This window comes from Aquarana catesbeiana, linkage group LG04 (assembly GCF_042186555.1).
Source record: "Aquarana catesbeiana isolate 2022-GZ linkage group LG04, ASM4218655v1, whole genome shotgun sequence".
NCBI lineage: Eukaryota > Metazoa > Chordata > Amphibia > Anura > Ranidae > Aquarana > Aquarana catesbeiana.
Window position 1 is genome coordinate 396,051,228 of NC_133327.1, and position 25,228 is coordinate 396,076,455.

At 38.9% G+C, this 25,228-nt stretch overlaps 1 protein-coding gene across 1 annotated transcript in view; it reads right to left on the minus strand.

The window, feature by feature from the left end:
- Positions 1–25,228, minus strand: part of LOC141141259 (uncharacterized) — a 1,017,917-nt gene that overhangs the window by 425,266 nt on the left and 567,423 nt on the right. Inside the window, exon 25 of the mRNA XM_073628940.1 lies at positions 10,169–10,204. Coding sequence (XP_073485041.1) covers positions 10,169–10,204 — 36 coding nt within the window. The remainder of the gene's footprint in view (positions 1–10,168; positions 10,205–25,228) is intronic.

Below are 25,228 nucleotides of genomic sequence, written 5' to 3' on the forward strand. Positions count from 1 at the left end.
ATGATATAAGTTGTCCCTTTTAATGATGTACAGAGTAGTGCTCCGTAACATTGAATGATATGGTAAACTCACAAATTCTAGGGAATAATTATGACTTAGAATTATATAATGCAATGTCATGGTTTAGAAAAAATGAAAGACACGTGAATAAAAGATCTTCAGGTGGTGTGTATTTTTTTCAAATGATTAACCTAATTAACCACTTTAAAACTGGCATGTTACAACCCCTTCCTATCCAGGTAATTTTCCAGTTTTCAGTGCTGTAATGGATTGATAGACATTTGCTCTGCCATGCAGCACTGTGCCCAAATGAATTATGTATAATTTTGAATGGTATATAATATCTTTTGGTGATATACTGTATAATATCTTTTGGTGGTTTATTAATAATTACTGTGTTTTTTATTGCCTTACTTTATAAAGAGAAAACAAACTAAAATAAAAAAATAAACAGTTTCCCATAGTTCAAAACATATGAAATAAATATGCCAGGACAGTACTAACACCTCTAAAGTTCACCCTTTTTGGAAAGTGGACCTCTCAAGGTGATCTAATTTTTTTCAAGAATTTCTTTAGAAAACTTGCTGGTACTGAGGTGGTTAAAAATAAATTAAGGTGTGTTTGGCTTTTAAAAGTCATGTACTGCTAAGTACTAGTCTTCCTTTATTGGTGGTAGTTCCCTATAGGATGAAATTGCATGATGTTAGATGTTATGGATGTCATAGATAAACACTTTAAATGCCTCCCCAAAACAATCCCACAGTCATTGGTGGTCAGTGGCAGTTTAAAACCCCTACCACTCCTCACCCACTTATGATTACAGCCTTCCCTGCATAAGATAAGAGGATGGAATTAATGGATTCATTCATTATCCTCCTTCTCTCCTTTTTGCATTGTGAGAGTAAGGTGGGGGCTCGATATTGAAAACAGTACTACTTTTTTAAACCTGCAATCACTATGATTGGTCACAACAGTGAACATATGGCGATTAACCTTAGCCTTCCAATGCTTCTTACTGCAATAGCCAGCTATAGATGGGGGCATATGTTGTCTTTTTTTGTATCACTGACGTATTTTTTTGGTCAGGCATCAAACTGACACCTTCACAGCCATTGAGCTATATGCTGGGTGTTCAGTGTGCCCCGGTACCTTTAAGAAGGTGTGGCTCCCCTTCAATCAACCTGCTCTCACCTATCCATCTTGTTTTTTTTCCCTTGGATTTATCCTTGGCCCTGTTTATACCTTATGTAGCCTTCCAATGCTTCTTACTGTGATAGCCAGCTATAGATGGGGGCAAGTGGCGTCTTTTTTGTATCACATGGCATTAACCCCTGCATTTGGCTCTGTTCCTTTAGTCTATGATTTCTCTAATGACAGCAGGAGCAATGGCTTGTGGTGGGCATCTATCTGCCTTAATAAGAGTGCAGGCCAGTTGTTTAATTACAATGGTCAGTCTTAAAGTGGTTGTTAACCCGAAAAAACAAAAAAAACAAACCCTGTAAGACCAAGGCATAATGAGCTAGTATGCATCGATGTCAGCACAAGCGTAAAAATCTCCTAAACCATGCAGGTTTAGGAGATATTTACAGTACCTACAGGTAATCCTTATTATAGGCTTACCATTAAGTACAAGTGGTGTAACAGGGTTTACAACCACTTTAAGGGGCTTAAAGGATGTTAACATTTGAGCCCTAATTTACATGACATGCAATGTTCAATTCTTTATTGAGACACAAACTCATAATGGCAGCAAATAAGATATAGAAGTAGCAAGTAACTTATATTTGCAGTCACTCTATTCCTAAACTGAGCAGTAACAGCTGATTATTTCAATGGCAAAGCTTCCATTCACAGGCCAATACTTTTCCCCCAAATTAAAAAGGTTGGCTAAGTGAAAATAATTATATACATTTCAAATGTGATGTGTAATGTTAATTGGATAATGATTATTCAATCCTTTCTTGTGCTAAAGTCCTGGGTAAAATGAAAACACTGCAACTAAAAGCCCATTGAACTATACCCAGCAAGATTAACTGTAGGAACCACATGTGTTCCCTATAGCTGCCTGACTTTTTCCAGTAGCTCTTAAATACTCAAACTCATCTTCTATTTTTTCATTTGCTTTCTAAAAGGTTCCTCCATCTTATTGCTCTTCACATCTTTTGAAACAGTTGAATGAATTTTCCCATTAAAAGTAAATCAGTAGTAGCTAGAAGAAGACAGAAGTCAAGTCTTTTGAAGTTATTGGAACAGAAAAAAGACACATTTGTGTAGGGAATGATGATTTTCAAAACTGCTTAACCATATATAAACAATTCAAAAGTTCATGTTTTTGCTAGCTTTTGATGGAAACACACTTTAAACGATGCTTGTACTAGGAAAAACATGTAGGCTTCATTGCTGACCTCTTTTCGAATTTTCAAGTTAGCTGGTTGCATTTGGATTTAATAATTTGAGTCACTGACCTGGAAAATGTATACTTGTTTCATGCAAGTGATTGAGAGTGGGGTTGATTTACTAAAACTGGAGAGTGCAAAATCGTGTGCAGCTTTGCAAACAGACCAATTGGCTTCCAGGCTTTTTTTTGTCAAAGCTTAACTGAACAAGCTGAAGTTAGAAGCTGATTGGATACCATGCATAGTTGCACCATATTTTGCATTCTCCATTTTTTAGTAAATCAACCCAATGTATTCAAGCCACTGATTCAGCATGCCCACTAGGAAACTAGCATTTTTACAAGGAGAGGTTAGCAATGGCTGGGGGTGTGGTTTGGATCTACAGAATCTATGTATTTTCAGCAAATATGGTTTTAAGGTGCAAAGTTGCTGGACTGATTTTTTTTTTTTTTAGCAACCACCTTTGAATAATAACCAGTACCTTTAGAAAGATCAATAAGAGCACTTTTAGATAAACCAGCCTATTCACTATAAAAGGGTGGGCTCAGAGCAGTCATAATGTCAGTATATTGTAAAGCTGCTGTAGGAAAAGGAAAAGTAATGCTGGAAAACTGCATAGGAAGAGATTTGAGTGTGCTAGGAATGTAAAGGGAAAAAAAAAAAAAAGTCAATGCTTCATCAGTCCATCTGGGTATTTCTAAACAAATTGATCTAAAAGATTGTTATCAGTGGCCAATACATTTTCAGCTCTTAATCCAGCATAGGCAATGCCTAATGAACCATATAAACATGACCAATAAACAATTAAATATGTGAAATAAATAAAAAACATCCAAAGTATATAAAGACATGAGGAATAGTTCATAGAAGTTTATGAATGTGATAAGACCAAATAAAATATAGAACACCAAACAAGATAGTGATGAGTCCTCCAAACTGAAATCTCTTATAATGCAAGAAGTGGAAATAGAAAAGCTCCCACCACTCAATGTGCTCTAGTGAAGTAAATGCACCTTACCAGAAGGTGAGACCACCTATGACAGATTGTCAAACACGCTCTATGTATATTCTATGTAGTAAAAAAGTCAGCAGACCTCCAGACAAGACTCTCCTTATGAGATTCAAAGATATTCGTGAATCAAAAAAGGAAGAAATAGCTCTCATGGTGTAGTATTTCAACCAACCAGTTTAATTAAAACAGTAAAAAATACTCACAAAGCCAGTATAAAAATGAGCGTCATCTTATAATGTATTGCAGAGATGCCAACAAAGTTTTTCCCCTATGTTGTGTGCTCACTTCTGAGTCCCGGTTGGTGTTATAGCGTCACTCTCATAGGCCCGACATGTTTCGTCACCACGGACATCATCATGGGGAGTGCCTGTCACTAGAGCACATTGAGTGATGGAGGCTTTCTATTTCCACTTCGTCCATTATAACATACTTCATTTTGGAGGACTTATATTTTATCTTGTTTGGAGTTCTTTATTTTATTTGGACTTATCACATTCATAAACTTCTCTGAACTATTCTTCACGTGCGTCCAGATATGCAGTCCTTATATACTTTGGATGTTTTTAATTTATTTTACATGATTATGTTCATATGATTTATTTGTGACTAAAGCCCCATACACACTATAGGACTTTTTACAAACTTTCCCTTGGATTTTTGTACAAAGGGCGTTGCCCAAAAGTTTGTCTTGCATACAGACAATAGGACTTTTCCAGCCAACTTTCACCATATCATGTGGTTTTTAAGCTCTTTACCACCACCCTTTGGTCAACTTCTGTATTGTTGTCTGATATTGTGTCAATCTCGCCACTTTTATTGGCGAGATTGACACCTTGCGAGCCGGGTGGCTGCTGTAGGCAGTACTGCCTACTTCATGCATGCACTCACCCCCGGCCAGCACTCACTGTACAATCAGCCTGTCAGCAAGTCCCAGCCAATGATTCACAGCGGGGACCTGGCTGTGTACATTCACAGCCGAGAGCTCGTTAAATGTCAACACAGAGCTCTGTACACAAGGAACGATCTCTGTGTTTCTCATTTCTGCAAAGTAAGGATGAGAAACTTTGATCAAATAGTAAAAGCAGCACACTTTACACATATTACATAAAGTTAGGCACACATTTAACCCCTTGATCGTTCTAGATGTTAAACCATTACCAGCCAGTATCATCAGTACAGTGACAATGTATGGTATTATCACTGATTACTGTAATAATGTCAGTGGCAGTAAGTCAGTTCCCCAGCGTCAGTTAGTGCCAGATTTGCCACCACACTATCTATAAGTCACTCATCACCACTAGGGATGAGCCGAACACCCCCGATTCGGTTCGCAGCAGAACACGCGAACAGGCAAAACATTTGTTCGAACACGCGAACACCGTTAAAGTCTATGGGACACAAACTTGAAAAATCAAAAGTGCTAATTTTAAGGGTTAATATGCAAGTTATCCCATAGAAAGTGTTTGGTGACCCGGGTCCTGCCCCAGGGGACATATATCAATGCAAAAAAAGTTTTAAAATGGACGTTTTTTCAGGAGCAGTGATTTTGATAATGCTTAAAGTGAAACAATAAAAGTGAAATATTTCTTTAAATTTTGTACCTGGGGGGTGTCTATAGTATGCCCGTAAAGTGGCGCATTTTTCCCATGTTTAGAACAGCCCCTGCGCAAAATGACATTTCTAAAGGAAAAAAAGTCATTTAAAACAACTCGCAGCTATAATGAATTGTCTATGGGAGAAATCAAAAGTGCTAATTTTAAAGGCTTATAAGCATGGTATTATCATAAAAAGTGTTTGGGGACCTGGGTCCTGCCCCAGGGGAAATGTATCAATGCAAAAAAAGTTTAAAAAATGGCTGTTTTTTTTGGGAGCAGTGATTTTAATAATGCTTAAAGTAAAACAATAAAAGTGAAATATTCCTTTAACCACTTCCAGACCGCCGCGCGCTCATGTACGTCCCTACTTTGAGGACAGATATCGTTGTTATCGCAGCAGCTAGCTGCCATAACCCCAGTATCCCCCTGTTCGGCCGGCAGTCCAGTACAAAATAAAAGTGGTCTCTGTGGCGTATTTCGCCTCAAAATCAGTTTTATCGTTGGCGGGAGAGGGGCCCCCCTCCTGCCGTGATCCAGTGCCCTCCGCTGCTTACCGGAGCCATCAGTAGTGATGGAGGCAATCGGATCCTTCCTGTGGCTGTGCATGGAGACAAGTGAGGGGAAGATGGCCCCCACCCGTCTCCATGACACTGCAGGGTGATAGTGACATCAAAACATCACTTTCGCCTATAGCTCTTAAAGGGCCATTTTTTTTTTCATTTTTTTAAATGACAACATTTTTTTTTTAATTGCATTTTAGTGTAAATATGAGAGCTCAGGTCTTTTTGACCCCAGATCTCATATTTAAGAGGTCCTGTCATGCTTTTTTTTCTATTACAAGGGATGTTTACATTCCTTGTAATAGGAATAAAAGTGACACAATTTTTTTTTAAATGGTGTAAGAATAAAAAATAACGGGTAAAATAAATAAGGAAAAAACATTTTTTAAGTGGGCCCCGTCCCGCTGAGCCCGCATGCAGAAGCGAACGTATACGTGAGTAGCGCCCGCATATGAAAACAGTGTTCAAACCACACATGTGAGGTATCGCCATGATTGGTAGAGCGAGAGCAATAATTCTAGCCCTAGACCTCCTCTGTAACACAAAACATGCAACCTGTAGAATTTTTTAAATGTCGCCTATTGAAATTTTTAAGGGTAAAAGTTTGTCGCCATTCCACGAGCGGGCACAATTTTGAAGCGTGACATGTTGGGTATCAATTTACTCTGCGTAACATTATCTTTCACAATATAAAAAAATAGGGCTAACTTTACTGTTGTCTTATTTTTTAATTCAAAAAAGTGTATTTTTTCAAATATAGTTCACTTTTATTGTTTCACTTTAAGCATTATTAAAATCACTGGTGAAAAAAATGTAGCACTGACCATTGTACACAAATATCGTGATATATGTGAAATAGCACATCAAAATGACAATGAAAAATAAAAACTCAAAAGTAATTCTAAGAACAATGGGTGATTAACCAAAAAATACTAAATGATGTGAAAAAAGTGTAATGTCCAACATAACCAATAGTGTAAACAAAAACTGTAACGTCCAACACCAGATGATGGAAATTCAAAGAGATTGAAGTGGAAGTGAAACTCTGTCCGTTGTTATTGTTAAAGCCACGTGGTCCTGGGAATACCAGAAATAAATAACCTTTTTTGACCTACACCATGTGAAAGCAATTTTTTTCTCCACATACCATCTGGATGTGAGTGGGTGTGCTGTTCCTTTGAACCTACCATCAAGATCCAAGGTTTTTGGATTGGCGGTCGGCTTGGAGGCTACCCACGGTTTCCCTGGATCCCACCCTAGAGGTGCCAACCATCTCGAGTGCCATACATCTGCTGTTTGCAGCACACTGCCTGTATGATTCTGTGTCGCTGACATTAGGAGTCCACCTGTTCCGTTAAGAGCATCCACATCTCATTTTGTTGTTGATGATTTTCCATTCTTGATGTTTCTTCAATGGACAGAGTTTCACTTCCACTTCACTCTTTTTGAATTTCCATCATCTGGTGTTGGACGTTACAGTTTTTGTTTACATTGTTGGTTATGTTGGACATTACACTTTTTTCACATCATTTAGTATTTTTTGGTTAATCACCCATTGTTCTTAGAAGGACTTTTGAGTTTTTTCATTATTTATTGTCATTTTGATGTGCTATTTCACATATATCACAATATTTGTGTACACTGGTCAGCGCTACATTTTTTCCACCATTGTATTTTTGTTTGTCACATTTTTATGTAGCTTCTTTTTTCATTTATTATTTTTTGGGGTTAGCGCAGTAATCATTCCCACTTCCATTAAGAATCACTGCTCCCGAAAAAATGTCTGTTTTTAAAACTTTTTTTTTGCATTGATACATGTCCACTGGAGCAGGATACCATGCATATAAGCCTTTAAAATTAGCACTTTTGATTTCTCCCATAGACAATTTATTATAGCTGCGAGTAGTTTTAAATGACTTTTTTTCCTTTTAGAAATGTAATTTTGTACAGGGACTGTTCTAAACATGGGAAAAATGTGCCACTTTACAGGCATACTATAGACACCCCCCCAGGTACGAAATTTAAATCAATTTTTCACTTTTATTGTTTTACTTTAAGCATTATTAAAATCACTGCTCCTGAAAAAAACGGCAGTTTTTAAAACTTTTTTTTGCATTGATACATATCCCCTGGGGCAGGACCCAGGTCCCCAAACACTGTTTATGACAATAACTTGCATATTAGCCTTTAAAATGAACACTTTTGATTTTTCATGTTAATGTCCCATAAACTTCCGGCGGCTTTCGAATTTGCCCCAAACACCGCATATTGTTCGGTGTTCGCAAAACATCCGAACAACCAAATTTTGGCCCGAACTAATGCTCAGACAGAACCGTTCACCCATCCCTAATCCCCACCTTTAGCAGCATAGAATAATAAAAAAAAAATTCCAGTATATATACCATAGTTTGTAGAGGCTAAAACGTTCACATAAACCAATCAATATAAAATTATTGGGATTTTTTTTATCAAAACACATGTAGCAGAATACATTTTGGCCAAAATTTATGGAGACTTTTAATCTTTTTATTGGATATGTTATATAGCAGAAAGTAAAAACTATTGTTTTTTTAAACATTTTTTCATCTTTTTTAGTTTATATCACAAAAATAAAACCCAGTGGTGATCAAATACCACCAAAAGAAAGCTCTATCTGTGTGAAAAAAATAATTTATTTTAATTTGGGTACAGCATTGCATGACCATGCAATTTCCATGGTCTAGTCATGAAGGGGGTAAAATCTTCCTGAGCTGAGGTGGTTAAGGCTTCTTCCAAACCTATTACATAAAGGATTTATGTTTTTTCTCCAACTTGCCCTTGAAGCAACAAGCATTGCATTGTAAATACATTTTTGGCATTAGTACATGTTGTGGCAGGATGAGGCCTCGCTCATCCATGTCTGTATGAACCTTGTTTGTGCACTGGTGTGAAGTCATGTTGGAACAGGAAGGGGCCATCCCCAAACTGTTCCCACAAAGTTGGGAGCATGAAATTGTCCAAAATGTCTTGGTATGCTGATGTCTTAAGAGTTCTCTTCACTGGAATTAAGGGGCAAAGCCCAACCCAGATAAAAAAAACCCCACATCCTAACCCCGCCCCCCACCAAATGATTTGGACCAGTGCACAAAGCAAGGTCCATAAAGACATGGATAAGTGAGTTTGGAGTGGATGAACTTGACTGGCCTGCACAGAATCCTGACCTCAACCTGATAGAACACCTTTGAGATGAATCAGAGTGGAAACTGCAAGCCAGGCACTTCTCGTCCACATCAGTGCCTGACCTCACAAATGCGCTTCTGAAAGAATGGATAAACATTCCCATAGACACACTCTGAAACCTTGTGGAAAGCCTTCCCAGAAGAGTTGAAGCTGTTATAGGTGCAAAGGGTAAGCCAACCCAATATCGAACCCTATGGACTAAAATTGGGATGCCATTAACCTCCCTGGCAGTATGATTATTTCAGATTTTTGATGCTCAAAGCGGTACAATGTTTATGCATGGAAATTTGGCGTTTTATATTGTAGACCTATAATTCTTAGGAATAACACACTTAAATCTGTCCAAACAAGAGAATAGTAGACATCCCTGGTATGATAAAGTTTGAAACACTAAATCATAAATTATAATATAATAAATAACTATACATAATTATAACAAACAATAATAAAATAATAATAAAAATTATTCAATAATGTAATCAAATCAAAAACACTGAAATTTGCTCAGTTGCAGAATTGTCGCAGTCATTACTTTCAGTGTTTGATGACGGATTTCCCCACAAATTACTATCACTCAATTCTGCAAGTGATTCTAATTTATTAGCACTGTTTTCTAGCTGGTCTAAAACCGTTTTGATGTAAAGGGATGCTTTTTGGTTGCTATGGACAATCTCCAGTTTCCAAGCAGAAAGAACAGTATTTATAACATAAATCTGCATGCATGGCACTGGACAAACCACTAGGGAGAAAAGGGATGTGAAATAATTTGCTACAGTAATGTAATCTGTAAGATTACAGTGTACTGTATGTATTGTGTGTTTTTAACTTTTTGAATTTGGCGCCGTGCTCCGTTCCCATGCGTCGCAACACTCACAGGGAACAGAGCTTGGCACTGTGATGAATCAAGCAGGGACACGGCTCGCTCACACAGCAGGAAGACATCGCAGAATCCTGGGGACAAGGTAAGTAACTGTGCCTGGATCCTGCAATGCGATCCCGAGTGTGGCTCGAGGTTACCGCTTTTGGTCCTGAAAATTTACATTTTACCACTAAGGAGGTTAAAGTTCATGTGCGTGTAAAGGCAGGTGTCCCAATATTTTTGGTAATATAGTGTATGTTTTGTGTGTGTTGTTTTACACATTATGACAGACATTTTTATATAAACCATTTCCCTGTATATAAAAAAAAAACAACGAAACATAAGGTCAACTGATGCAATTAGAAAAAAAATAGAAACAAAGGTGGTGTGGTTACCAAAGCCACCAAGGTCTTCATTTATTTTCCTTTAGAAACTACAAAATTAAAGTTTCTAAAAAAAAAAGCCCAATCATTTTGAAATGATCATGTTTCATAATACTTAGCAAAATGGAAAATAACAAAACTTACTTTTTTCTTGCTTGGGAGCAGCAACTTCCAGTTTATCTACAAATACAATTAATACATATATTGATTTACTTGTTATTTGTTCAAAGAAGTTAAATGAATTTATTTAAAATGATAACAACAGTATGAGCAATGCACAGGGTTGAGCCTAAAAAATCACTGTCAAAATGCAGTCAATAACAATGCTGAGGAGAACTCTATAATGGAACATTGAAGAAATGAAAAGCAAATTATTTTTAAATTGTGTATCAAAGCTTAAGAACTGCAAAGGCCTGGCACCATCAGGGAACAGAAATCATTGATCTGTATTATGAAATAAAAATCCAACACAAGACATGTTGAATATGTGTTCTCTTTACTAAAAGATTTGTGAAAAAATACATTTGCTCAGTATTTTTATTTTTTTATTTAACAGTCCAAGGAAAATAAATGTTTTTTTAAATAAGTCTGTTAAATTCAATTCTTCAGTTCTCTTTTCTCTTTGAAAATAAAGTCAACATTCTGTCTATAAGTTATCTTTGTAGGTGCATTCTTTATTGTCACAAAATTTCCTACAGGATGAAATTATGAGTTTTATTTCTCCAGAAACTCATGTAACAGACTGCTTACCCAAAAGGCTTACTGATCAGGTAATTATACAGGACCTTTTTTGGCAAAAAAGTCTGCTTTAGGAACTGCAGTGAAGTGAGCACTAAGGATCTCCAACAGCATGTTGAAGTAGCGGGGACTTTATGAAGCTGCAGGTTGGACTGCACAAGACATACAATTTTTGGTGTGTTTTAGGTCATGAAAAATATCCATTAATGTAAAGGAAAAAGGGGGGAAATATGCCTATTTTATAGCCCCCCCCCTCTCTTCATGGGATCTGAGGCAGCGACATGTTATTTAAATAGTTTTGAAAATAAGACAATTTCATAGGATAGCATGTATTATCCAATAACATCTTATACAATTTCAAATTTAACTAAAGATAGGTCAGTTTAACTCACCAATGAATGTTTAAATACAGCATGGTCCCCCTATAAATAGGGGCTTTTATTTATGACAGTTGGCAGTTGCCAGAAAAAACTGAAGAGGACAGCTCCCCAACCCCCTCTCCCTTGTCGCGGCTTTTTTATGTGGTGTACAATCCTTTCCATGGGGTAAATTGTTTTTGTTTACTCAGAAGTGAGAATTTATTCGGCCTGAGCTGTAGTGGCTAGGTTGATTTTATTTATTTATTTTATATTTTAAGTTAATGTTACAATAAAGTCATTTATAAATATTTTAGAAATGTATTAAACCAAAAAAAATAGTCGTGGCCTAAATATGTTATCCAATAAAATATATTTATTTCAAAATTAAAATTGCTTGTTTGGACTGAATTTATTATATATAAACTTTAAAAAAATGTCTGCTGCCTACTATCCCATGTATAAATTCCTTGCTAATGCATTTTAAATGTAACATTTGTGATTCCCATATGTTATCAGTTACTTTTTGATGCTACAACCTACTTAAAATATTGTTGTTGTTGTTCTTCTTCTTATTATTATTACTATTTTTATTATTTTATATTATTACACAAACCAAAAAAAAAAAAGTTTTTCTTGGTGCCTTGCTTTTTAGATCTGTTCATATGGCTATTTGGGGAGCTGATTCAGAAAATTGCATTGCCAAGATTGCATCAGTTTCTTAGATATCGTTATATTTATATAATTTTTTAGTTAGTGTTTGAAAAGATGTTGCTGATCAACTTTTTCACTTGTTCTTCTGTTACGTAGTTTGTGTTTTTGCATATAAGTTAGCAGATATATTGAGAGTGTTTACATACTTCCAACTGTAATTTTACATTGGAAACATCAAATTATAAAATGTAAGTTATTAACTGTATTATAGTTATGATCTTATAGGAGGTGTGTGTATATTGCCACTCATATAATTATTATTTTTGCAGATCAAGCACCGTAGAGGTTATGGCTACTTCATGACTGTGCTCCCTGAATCACCTTGGTGTAATTTGATCTATCTATCTATCTATCTATCTATCTATCTATCTATCTATCTATCTATCTATCTATCTATCTATCTATCTATCTATATATATATATATATCCTGATTTTTTTTGAGTGAAGAGTGGTATATGGCATTTATGCTGCATCTCAAAAACTAGAGCTAATAGGGAAAATTTGGTGCCATTGTTGGAATCCGAGGGTCAAAAATACCCAATGTGTGCTGTCCAGTGTTGTTAAAATTACTTTCTGCCCTTACCTCCGATATGGGCAAGCAGGAAGAATCAATCAATCACTAAATAAATAAATGGCAGGAAGGATCAATGGACTACAAGTGCACTCACCAGTGCCCTCACTGTTCATTGAGAACTACAAGCCAGCGGCCAATGGTACTCGTAGTTCATTCATTCACAGAACTTGCTGTTTTCAAATTGTGACAGCAGGTGCGAGGAGAGAATCCCCCCAATTGTCACAGGGAGGGGGGGTGTGGGAGGAGAGGAGGCAGGAGTTGGGATGGTGATTTGTGGAGAATCACATATTTTAGGAATCCACATAATTGTGATCCACAAATTGACTGATTATCTGAAGGCTGAATTACTCTTTTTAATTTTTAAATACATGTGTCCATTGTTATTAGTAGGGTTTAAACTGTATTCTCTGGGAAAAATTTTGAAGTATTATTGAGGTAGAACAAAAATCTTTCAAGCTTTTACCTAGTTTGGTTGGAGAGATGCAGAGAAGACAATACTAGTCAAAGCAATGATATACTGTATGGTAGTTAAGAATTCACATAATCTGGATTGTGGAAGAACTTAGTCACCTTGGATACCTTTTCTCCAGGCTGATACAAGGTACCCAAAGAGTGTGCAAACTAGAGAGTTAAAAATCTCTCTCCTGCGCTCGAGTGACTAAAACCTCAATGATGATGATAAGGCCAAAATGCTTCAGTGGTGTCTGCCGTCTTGCAGCCCTCTTCAGAACATTGGGTATTCATGGGCTACAAAAAAGAAAAAGAAAAAGAGGGCGCACTGACCTAGTGCATTACCACAAATAGCATTTATTAAAAAAGGTAAAACAGCAAATGGATACTCACAAACGAGCGTATACGTTAAGCATGAACAATAGCTGCAGGTGCGCAGTAGCGGACATCAGAACGTAATCGGGACCGGACATCAGATTGATGAGGCGATGGCTGACGCGTTTCTGGGGAGAACCCCTTTCTTCAGAGCCTAAGCGGGTGGTAACTCCTCGCAAGTGAGAGCTCCTCCATTTATGTGTGTATGCGTATGACCATGTGTCAGCCAGCACCAGCCCACAAAAAACCACTCCCACCTACCCAAACCCAACCCTCCAAGGTGTATGGACCCACCCTGATGTCACTAGGTCGCCACAATGAAAGCATTGGCGATAGTCCCCATACATCTAGGGCAAAGATGTGCCAATCAATCATTCATGAATCAATGGTTGAAGTTAGTAAAACATATTTGAAGTTGGTAAACCATATTATATAGTATCATACTGGACATCTTAAGCAAGCAGAGGTGGTCTAGCCAAAGAAATATTCAGGCCACATCCCATGTACAAACAGTGAATGGGCAGAGATGGCCAGGCAATAGCACCATTCATAACACTCCCGCAAACGCAGCACATTCAGGGATGCCAAAAAGGGAACCACACTTACTAGGATGTATGTCAGGGGATCTTCAAATGCCGTCTATCGCCGGTAGAACGCACGCCGCCTAGATGGACAGGAAGTGCGGACGCATTTGCGCTCCACCAGCGAGTTCTGGTTGTCCTGGACGTCACCTCACTCGCACCTGCGCAGTGTACCCAGAAGTGCGGGTGGATGTGCGTTCCACGCGCTACCTCCGGCCACTGGAACCTAAACGCTCACTCGGAGCGATGGTATAAGGATGCGCACGCATCCCCGCTATAGAGGCACGTCCAGAGCACTAAATATGGGATGCTGCTCATCCCCTGGAAGGACTCACCCGTATAGTGTGGGATAGTAGCGAGACCCTGAAGGGGGGGAGGGAAGGAAAAGGGGGAAGGGAGGGGGAGGGGGCTGATGCTGGAGACCCATAGAGCCACACTGAGAACACAGACACACCAAATAAAAGAAATCAAACTCATGAGATGGTCGTTAGAAAGTCCCCATTAGAATATAAAAAAAAAAAAAATGTTTACAATATATTACATATTTGCTATTTTGTAATATATTGTAAAAAAAAATTTTTTTAATATGATTTTTTAATATGCGTGTGAAATCCACCCGCACTTCCGGGTACACTGCGCAGGCGCAAGTGAGGTGACATCCAGGACAACCGGAACTCACTGGTGGAGCGCAAATGCGTCCGCACTTCCTGTCCATCTAGGCGGCGTGCGTTCAACCAGCGATAGACGGCATTTGAAGATCCCCTGACACACATCCTAGTAAGTGTGGTTCCCTTTTTGGCATCCCTGAATGTGCGGCGTTTGCGGGAGTGTTATGAATGGTGCTATTGCCTGGCCACCTCTGTCCATTCACTGTTTGTACATGGGATGTGGCCTGAATATTTCTTTGGCTAGACCACCTCTGCTTGCTTAAGATGTCCAGTATGATACTATATAATATGGTTTACCAACTTCAAATATGTTTTACTAACTTCAACCATTGATTCATGAATGATTGATTGGTACATCTTTGCCCTAGATGTATGGGGACTAGCGCCAATTCTTTCATTGTGGCAACCTAGTGACATCAGGGTGGGCCCATACACCTTGGAGGGTTGGGTCTGGGTAGGTGGGAGTGGCTTTTTGTGGGCTGGTGCTGGCTGACACATGGTCATACGCATACACACATAAATGGAGGAGCTCTAACTTGCGAGGAGTTACCACCCGCTTAGGCTCTGAAGAAAGGGGTTCTCCCCAGAAACGCGCCAGCCATCGCCTCATCAATCTGATGTCCGGTCCTGATTATGTTCTGATGTCCGCTACTGCGCACCTGCAGCTATTGTTCATGCTTAACATATACGCTCGTTTGTGAGTATCCATTTGCTGTTTTACCTTTTTTAATAAACGCTATTTGTGGTAATGCACTAGGTCGGTGCGCCCTCTTTTTCTTTTTTTGTAGCCCATGAATACCCAATGTTCTGAAGAGGGCTGCAAGACGGCAGACACCACTGAAGCATTTTGGCCTTATCATCATCATTGAGGTTTTAGTCACTCGAGTGCAGGAGAGAGATTTTTTGTCTGTGTTTTGTTATATTTGGGGACTCCTGCAGCTGGGTGAAAAGCCTGTGTGTGATTAAGGACCAAGCATCTATCAACAAGTATGGTATTATCCATTGAAGAAAGGCATTTGAGGCGAGCATCCCTAGCTAAGGGATTTTTGACTAGTATTAATAACTATGAACTGCGACCAGAAGGACCTGACAGCATTGAGACTATTAAAACTACACCAAATAGAGAGGAGGCGATGATATCAGCTTTTTATAAGCTCAAACATTTGCTAGAGAGTGAAATGACCCAGTGGTGGGATATTATATTGTTGCAAAAGTATTTGGATGTTAATAGGATTCCCAGAGGTCTTAGACTCAATAAGTTGTGTAGTTTCCTTGACAATGACATTGGTGATGAATGGATTAGGGAGATGCGATCTTATAATAAATCTTGGTTAAACCTGATTATTAAACAAAGGGAGAGAAATCTAGATAGCATCAAGTTAGAAGTCACCAATATTCAGGAACAGCTAGCAGCCTATACAGACTTAGAATCATTCACTGAATGGGATAAGAAAATAAATGAACAAACTATAGAATTCGAGGCCGACCTGATTACTAGAAAATCAGGAAAATTCAAGAGGGATAGGCAGGATTACATGACAGGGCGGGAGTTTAATTGGAAGAAGGATAGGATGGTTTCACCCCCTACTCCTACACAGGAGGAGAGCTTGGAGCAAGAACAACATCAGGTGATCGTTGCTCCGTATACAAGCAATAGTACTTATAAGGGAAATTGAATCAGGGGTTCTAGCATCAACACTAATTACAGTACTAACAAAAAGACCAACAATAAAAAGAAAAAGAAAAATATCAATCATCATCTGAATAAGAATACGAATAATATAAATAGAAACAAACACATACACATGAATAAAAACAAATACAACTCCTACAGTTATAATTATTCCTCCAACACCATTAGACATCCCAATAGAGAAGAACAACACGATCAGTCCAACAGTGGTTCCTCCAGTGGGTGGGTCAATGACGATTTCCCTCCCCACAGTACTACAACAGCACTTCCCTTAGACTCTGCTCCCAATGCAGTCTATAATCAGGGTGCAAAGAGAATGGGGGACTGCTCCAGACATGCCATTGATAATATAGGTAACTCCCTTTCCACTAAAGATACCATCAAACATGATGTAACTATGGGGATACATACACTTGAAGATGCACCAGCTAAGAACACACAGGAATCTCCTGAAAGACCAAGACCTCAGGATCCCTTGAGAAAAGGAGAGAATGCTACCAATATTGAGGCACCTAAATCCAATGATGAGGTTCCATTTTTGGTGGAAGGAGCTGCAGGAAAGATGGTACCTGCAGCAAAGAAAAGCAGTGCTTCCCGACTACCATCACCCTTAAACACTCGAAGACAACTAAGACCACGAGGAGAGGGTGTAGAGGAGGGTGGAAAGTCTCTTCCAAAAAGGAATCTAAGGAATTAGAGACCCATTCCACGATTAAAATATTCAATCTGTCCAAATGCGAACTTTCCGATATAGAACTCGGATTGTTTAGAAGAGGACTCAATTATGCTCCAGAGAGCCCCCCAAATCTGTTTGAACTTTTCATCGACCTGAATAAATTTATACGGAACCTCACTGTTAAGCGTCACTTTAGGTTGAAGGAATTTAATGGAATAACTGACGATCACCCTGAGACGAGTATTTCATCTGCCTCTATGGAGTCCCTATATGAAGGATTACTTGAGATCTTGGAAGAACTCTATGTAGAGGGAAATCTTGAGTGTACCTATGAGACTCCCCCTTCGATCCTTGAGGGAGAGATTATTAACACCAATTTCAGACCAAGGTCAAGTTTCTATCCCCATTGGAATAAGGGTAATTTTATACCCACCTTCTATGAGGTAGTAATGGAGGAGTTTAGGAAGATCTGTGGTGGAAACACTTGGAAATACAATAAAGGCCATGAAGCCTTTTTGGATGGTCCTCTAAATAGTCTGAGATACAATTCTGATATTATAATCAGAAAAGCAGACAAGGGCGGAGGTTTGGTCATACAAGATAGAGACCAATATCTAGAAGAAGCATCTAGATTGATCAGCGACCCCGATACATATGAAAGGCTCACTTGGGATCCTACGGCCAATTACAATATAGAGCTTAAAGAGCTTCTCGATAGAGCACTAGCCAATCAAGTTATCACCAAGAACAAGTACCTATTCCTGTATTCGAAACATCCAGTTGTCCCTTACTTCTACCATATCCCAAAGATACACAAGGATATGGAGAAGCCTCCAGGTAGACCAATTATTGCGGGAATGGACAGCCTGACTATTAACCTCGGTAGTTATATTGACCATTTTCTCCAGGGGTTGGTAACAAGTTTGCCATCATTCATTAAGGATTCCAGCCATGCCCTTGAGGTATTGAGTACATATACATGGGAAAAAGGTTATAGATGGTTGTCCTTGGATGTGACATCGTTATATACATCCATCCAACACAGATTTGGCTTAAGAGCTATAGAGTACTACCTGGCTGAGGCACACCTCTTCAATCCTGCACAAGCACATTTCCTTTATGAGTGTATCGAGTTCACGTTGACTCATAACTATTTTATGTTCATGGATAGCTTCTATAGGCAGGTGAAGGGTACCGCTATGGGTGCCAGGTTCGCTCCCAGCTACGTGAACCTATTTATGGGTTACTGGGAGCTCAACTACATCTGGGCCAAAAACCTTTTTGGAAGGAATTTAGTATTATACGCCCAATACATCGATGATGTCCTTATTATCTGGAGTGGCACTGATGAAGAGCTGGATAGGTTCCAAGCACATTGTGCAGAAAATCCTTTTGGTATTTCGTTCACACATGTAGTGAACGACCAGTCCCTGATCTTTTTGGATCTTGAATTGCGAGTAGACGAGCTTGGTGGTATCTATTCCAAAACTCATTTTAAGCCAAGCACTGGCAATTCTTACCTCCATGCCTGCAGTCATCACCATCCGAGATGGATCCGCAATGTTCCATATAGTCAATTTTGCAGGCTTAGGCGGACGTGCACCCTGAAACAGGATTATGAGGAACAAAGCCTCATTCTAAAGACCAAATTCAAGGAAAAGGGATATAAAGATGAACATATCGAGGAAGCCTTCAAGAAATATCTCGAGTTGTATGATAGCGTTGGTGATGAGAACATAAGAAGGGTGAGACCCCACGAAGATTCATCACAACAACAAATACAAGTATGCTTCTGCACGAGGTTTAATAATAAGGCTTCCCTAATTCACAAAATCTTCAAAAAGAATTGGAGGATCTTGGAGTCGGATCCAGTTCTGAAGACAAGCCTTTCTTCACATCCCAATTTGGTTTTTAGAAGACCTAAAGATCTGAGGAGTTTAATTGCCCCAAGTAGGGTGAAAAAAGATCAAAAACAGAGGACTCAATAGCCCTTGGACAACAATTTTTGACCAAAAAGGCAGTTATAGATGTGGGAGTCCAAACTGCGGCAACTGTACCTACATGTGTCACAGAAAAAAAGACATAGTAGGAGTTGATAGTAAGATCTATAAGATAAAACAATTCATCAACTGCGGTACAGCTCACGTGGTTTATGGTCTCCTTTGTCCATGTGGCCTCTTGTACATTGGCCGAACCTCTAGACCCATGAGAACTAGAATGAACGAACACAGAAGCAATATCCTGACCAAGAAGGATAAATATTCCCTACCAAGGCACTTTCTAGAAGCTCATAACAGTAGTATAGATGGCCTTAGGGTGTTCGGCTTAGAAGCTATGCCCAATGATCTCGATAGTGGTAAAAAGTACCAGTTATTGTGTACTAGAGAGGCCTATTGGATCTTCACCCTAGGGACTCTGGCCCCGAAAGGCCTGAATGAAGAAATAGAATTGCATAGTGTCTTATGACATGTGCTACTCCTGTTAGTCCGCCACTTTCCCCCTTGTGATTTCCATCTTGGTCCCTTACGCCATCTAGGAAAATTGAGCATTTAATGCCTTATTATTACTTGCGATCATTCACTATTACTTACGATGATTGTTTTCCTCCCCCCTTTCTATTCCCCCCTCCCCCTTTTACTATGGAGGTATGCTTCACCACACATATGTTTATGGGAGGTATAGAATATTCATCGTAAGATTAAGAAGGTCCCCACCTGGTTGTGTTGGGGTCCTCCTCTTGTAGGACATAGATAGTCGTCCAGTACGTTTAGTATAGGGGTTCCTTTATAGGTTATATTTATGTGGTCTTATGTGTAATGTTTTATATGTATTTGCAACAGTATATGTGGTTTCCACATTGGGTACAGTCCACATTCTTTGCAATTTATTAGATATCAGCGGGTCTATGGCGCTAGAAAGTCCCATATCAGGAATCCAACACCCACTTTAGGTGTTTTAAGTTCCGTTATAGCCTCATTGGTATATATATATATATATATATCCAGTTTTATAAAATTTCCATATGAAAACAAGAATGGGTCGACACGAGTGTACATTCCTTTGCACAGGAGTTGTGTCCATCCCTCTATTGTCTATGAACTGCTATGATATTATTATTTATCAATTATCTATTAATGAGAATCTTTGTGGTTCTATTTTAATACTATTTGTATTAATATTGGTTATTTTTAATTTTTTTAATTGTTATATTTCCTATTTTAGACTAATTAATGTTGGATCAAGTCACCTCATGGACATCTAATATCAATTAATATATACTTGTTGAGAAGGCGTGCGTGTGTACACTCATACACGTATCTAGATTCTGTAGATAGGGTCTCAAATATGATCAATTATGATTTATTTAGGATGTAATGGTTTTTTATATGTATATATACTGGTATGCCTATATCGATTACAATGATTTCATATTTGCTATTTTGTAATATATTGTAAAAAATTTTTTTTTTTATATTCTAATGGGGACTTTCTAGTGACCATCTCTTGAGTTTGATTTCTTTTATTTGGTGTGTCTGTGTTCTCTGTGCGGCTCTATGGGTCTCCAGCATCAGCCCCCTTCATCTGGCCCCCCCCTCCCCCTCCCTTCCCCCTTTTCCTTCCCTCCTCCCCTTCAGGGTCTCGCTCCTATCCCACACTATACGGGTGAGTCCTTCCAGGGGATGACCAGCATCCCATATTTAGTGCTCTGGACGTGCCTCTATAGCGGGGATGCGTGCGCATCCTTATACCATCGCTCCGAGTGAGCGGTTAGGTTCCAGTGGCCGGAGGTAGCACGTGGAACGCACATCCACCCGCATTTCTGGGTACACTGCGCAGGTGCGAGTGAGGTGATGTCCAGGACAAACGGAACTCGCTGGTGGAGCGCAAATGCGTCCGCACTTCCTGTCCATCTAGGCGGCGTGCGTTCCACCGGCGATAGACGGCATTTGAAGATCCCCTGACATACATCCTAGTAAGTGTGGTTCCCTTTTTGGCATCCCTGAATGTGCGGCGTTTGCGGGAGTGTTATGAATGGTGCTATTGCCTGGCCACCTCTGCCCATTCACTGTTTGTACATGGGATGTGGCCTGAATATTTCTTTGGCTAGACCACCTCTGCTTGCTTAAGATGTCCAGTATGATACTATACAATATGGTTTACCAACTTCAAGTATGTTTTACTAACTTCAACCATTGATTCATGAATGATTGATTGGCACATCTTTGCCCTAGATGTATGGGGACTAGCGCCAATTCTTTCATTGTGGCAACCTAGTGACATCAGGGTGGGTCCATACACCTTGGAGGGTTGGGTCTGGGTAGGTGGGAGTGGCTTTTTGTGGGCTGGTGCTGGCTGACACATGGTCATAAGCATACACACATAAATGGAGGAGCTCTCACTTGCGAGGAGTTACCACCCGCTTAGGCTCTGAAGAAAGGGGTTCTCCCCAGAAACGCGTCAGCCATCGCCTCATCAGTCTGATGTCCGGTCCCGATTACATTCTGATGTCCACTACTGCACACCTGCAGCTATTGTTCATGCTTAACGTATAAGCTCGTTTGTGAGTATCCATTTGCTGTTTTACCTTTTTTAATAAACGCTATTTGTGGTAATGCACTAGGTCGGTGCGCCCTCTATTTCTTTTTATTTCAAACTAGAGAGTTAACAGACTTTAAATGTATCCAAGGATTACATGTAAATTATTTAAATTAAAACATCAAATTTATTATTGACAAATAGCATGTAAAACATCATTGTTTTACTGTGTATGCTATTTGTTAATAATACATTTTCAATGTTTTAAGTTAAGTAATTTACAAATAATCATTGGGTACCTTAAACATCCATTTGCAATCTAGTTTTCACATTCTGTGATTCTCAATAGGATGTGGTTTTCGCCCCCTCTTACTCATCCACCAAACCGTTAGATTAAAATCTACAAGGCAGCCTACGTTAGCAGAACAAATGAAGTCCGCAGGTACTAAAGATTTTTGTGATTGGTGTATACAGTTTTTGTGGAGTTACCTTTAGCAGTTGATACCACTCCTAAATTGCCCAAGTTACTGTACCAACATGAGTATCCTAACCAAAAGTTCCCTATGTATTAAAACAAGAACAGTCAGATGGTTGGAATTTGCAAAGCACCTTGCTAAGACTATATTGTCCAATAACTATGGCAACTTCCAAGAAGAATGGATGAGCAGTAGGGAAGATCTTTAAATGCTGGACTTCCAGACCATTGGCCAGGAGCTGAACATCATATATAGTAGCAGGTTTTTCTCTTACTGCTATTTAATAACAGCTTCCTTCTTCCCCTATCAAAGTTGTTAAGAAAACTGAGGGCACCGGCACCCACTGATGTCATCCGGTCCCATTCATTTATTGGCCAAGAATGCCTTGCTATATTGACAAAGCATTTGGGATTGTTTTAAAAAAAATTACATGAAGGGCCAGATACAAATTATGAGGGGAACCTCACACCATTTTTTTTCATGGGGTTCCCAATAACATTTATATCAATCCCTTATCTACAATAAGGGTCTGGTATAGATAACGAAAATACCCAGCTGTTGTTTACAAACAGAAGTAAAGCAGCTTAAAGTGGATGTAAACCCAATGTCATCCTTTCTAAACTACTGCCATAGGGGTTATCTATAAGGATATACATGCCTCCTGCATGTATCTTTACCTGTCAAATGTCTCCCCTCTGTCTGTTATGAGACCCAAAAAACTGCATATTCTGTGGGTGGGTCTGTTGTCTGGAGCTCGGAGGGTGGAGTCGTGATGTCAGTAGACTCCCCGCCCACCTCTACACTCCCCTTGTCAATATGCAATTTCTCCTGTGTATTTCTAACACTGAACTTCTGCTGAACTTCTGCTATGATCTCTAACATCCAGAGAAAAGACAGGAAAGTAACCACAGGACTTCAGCATGCCAAATCATGCTGAGGTGTGGAACAGCCAATCCTTGCAGAGCTGCTGAAGAAAGGAGTGGGGGTGGGAATTAAAAAATAATTAATGTGTCTTAGGCTAGTGCACGAGATGTAAATCACCTGTCACTCACAGCAAGGGGGAGGATTTGACAAAGTTTTTCTCAGTTTGTCAAGATTTTTCTTACTGAACAATAAAAGAGGATTGCTCAGAGATGGATTAACTCTGTGTGGCAAAACTGGGCTCAAATGATAGGAAATCTTATACTCTACAGTATGATATATATAAAAAAAAATGGGTTTACATCCATTTTAAGCTGTCAACTACTGGTAATTTAAACATCATGTTTAATGTATACAGCCTACTACAATAAAACTAACATTTATAAAGACATAGAGCCATGACAGGCGACTGATGTAGGTAAAGTTATGTACTGGTACGTTGCTGCCTACTTGTGGGTTTAGGGGGCGCAATGGGTAGCCTGTCAGCAAGTCCCAACCAATGTTTCATGGCTGGGAACATGCTTATCGGCTGTGTACATTCACAGCTTAAAGCTCTGTGTTGAGATTCAACACAGAGCTCTGTACACAGAGAGTGATGTGTCATTTGTTTCACAATCTTTTGCCTATTGGCTTAGAAAATGGCCAGAACTGATTTTTAACAGTCAGTTTCCATTGGCTTCAATGGGGTTCAGATTTGTTAAATGAATTTTTTTGATATTTGCAAACCCACCCTCACCTGAACTCAAGTACATTTAGCTCATCACTAATAAGCAAAGTAAAGTCTCTGGTGGGAAAGTCTGGTTTCAGGCTCTTGCAGGCTTCGCAAGTGAATGCTGGTCAGTTTTTTTTAGGGGGCAAGGATGCGATAAGGCATCCAAGAATGAGCAGTTTTTCTAATCTTAAGAAAGTTTCCCACACTTTAAAAGTTTCTTGAAGGTACTGTATATTTATTGTTGATGCTGATTTTACTTAATCTGCAGCAATTGATGTGCACAAAGAGCTATTGTGAAAAAAAAAAGCAGTCCAGCTGATAAAGTTTACTCTCTAAGTTACTCCCTATATGTTCTGTAAAGGCATTGATTTTCAAGGAACAAAGGGAAATTTGATCAGATTGTTAAAAAAGAACAGCTGACAGAAAGCATGTAAATGGGACATACAGTATAGAGGGATGTCTCAATCTAATACATATTCAAAACTTTTATAAAGTTTGTATGGTTTTAAGAAACTAGGCATAGACTTTTTGAGCTCTAAGCTAAAATATAGTAAAGATGCAAGCATTGTAAGGACTGTATAACCAGAGCAACGGTGGTCTGAACAGCAAAACATCTGGGCAACAAATCTTTTCAAATGTTTTGCTTTCTATACAACTTTTGGTGATTATGATAAACTCAAAGTGAACACAAATATAATTGAATGACCATATCACATAGAATTCTTCAGAAATATGAAATTAACTTTTATGTATATAATGTATTTAATTACATAATATTTCCACTATGCTGCATTGGTTCAGCAGTGCTAACAGTGTTTTGCTGTTAATATTAATTTGTATTCAGTGTCTGATGCATCTTAATGGAGTGTCCAAAAATAGTCATCCTGCATTGATGGATTCAAGTTCCCCTGATACCTTGTTCTATTGCGGAATGTCCTGGTGAATCCTTTCACCATGTTCATCACTAGCTGCAGCTATGTTTTCAGGAAAAAAGTCCAAGTATAAATTCAAAAAATGAATCTTCTGGGCATGTTGCACTTCACGGTCTTGCATGCTGCAAACAGTTTGTCAACCAGCTGATTATAGTTTGGTGCTCTGTAGCTGTCAAGAAAAATCTCAAAAACATCCTTGAACGTGGAAGTGATTTTCCTTAGCCACACTAATGGATCTTTGAACTTTATTGGTGACATATCTGATCAGTGGGCCAACAAAAATGCCTTCCTTAAAATGTCTGCTATGACATATGAACAAAGCACATCTTTCCATACAGTGTACTTGTCTCTATCCAAAGCACTGAATGTGATTTATCTCTGCTGCCTCCTTCCTCTGCTATCTGCATGAGTCATAAGATTTAAAAAGGTGACGTGGGAGGAGAATTCCAGCACACAGTCTGTGACTGATATCCTTAGCTCTACATCTACTTTGTGTACTGTGAGGAAGTGGGCATGTTCCTTACCTCCAATCAGGGCACAGAGCTGTTCTTGATAACTGCAGAGTTTAGTTTCAGCTCTTTACCTCCTTCTTTTCAGAGTTTGAGATCCTATGTATAATTCTGCACTTTTAATGAATGTCAAGAAGAGATGGCTGCAGATGAACGGTACACATTATGTACAAGGATTTGTTTCATCCCTGTATATCACTTGAGACCAGTCACTTCACTGGGTATATGTGAGGATTTTCAACCACTTCTTTACGTCAGTTATTCTTAGAAACATCTGTCGGACTTCCGGTTC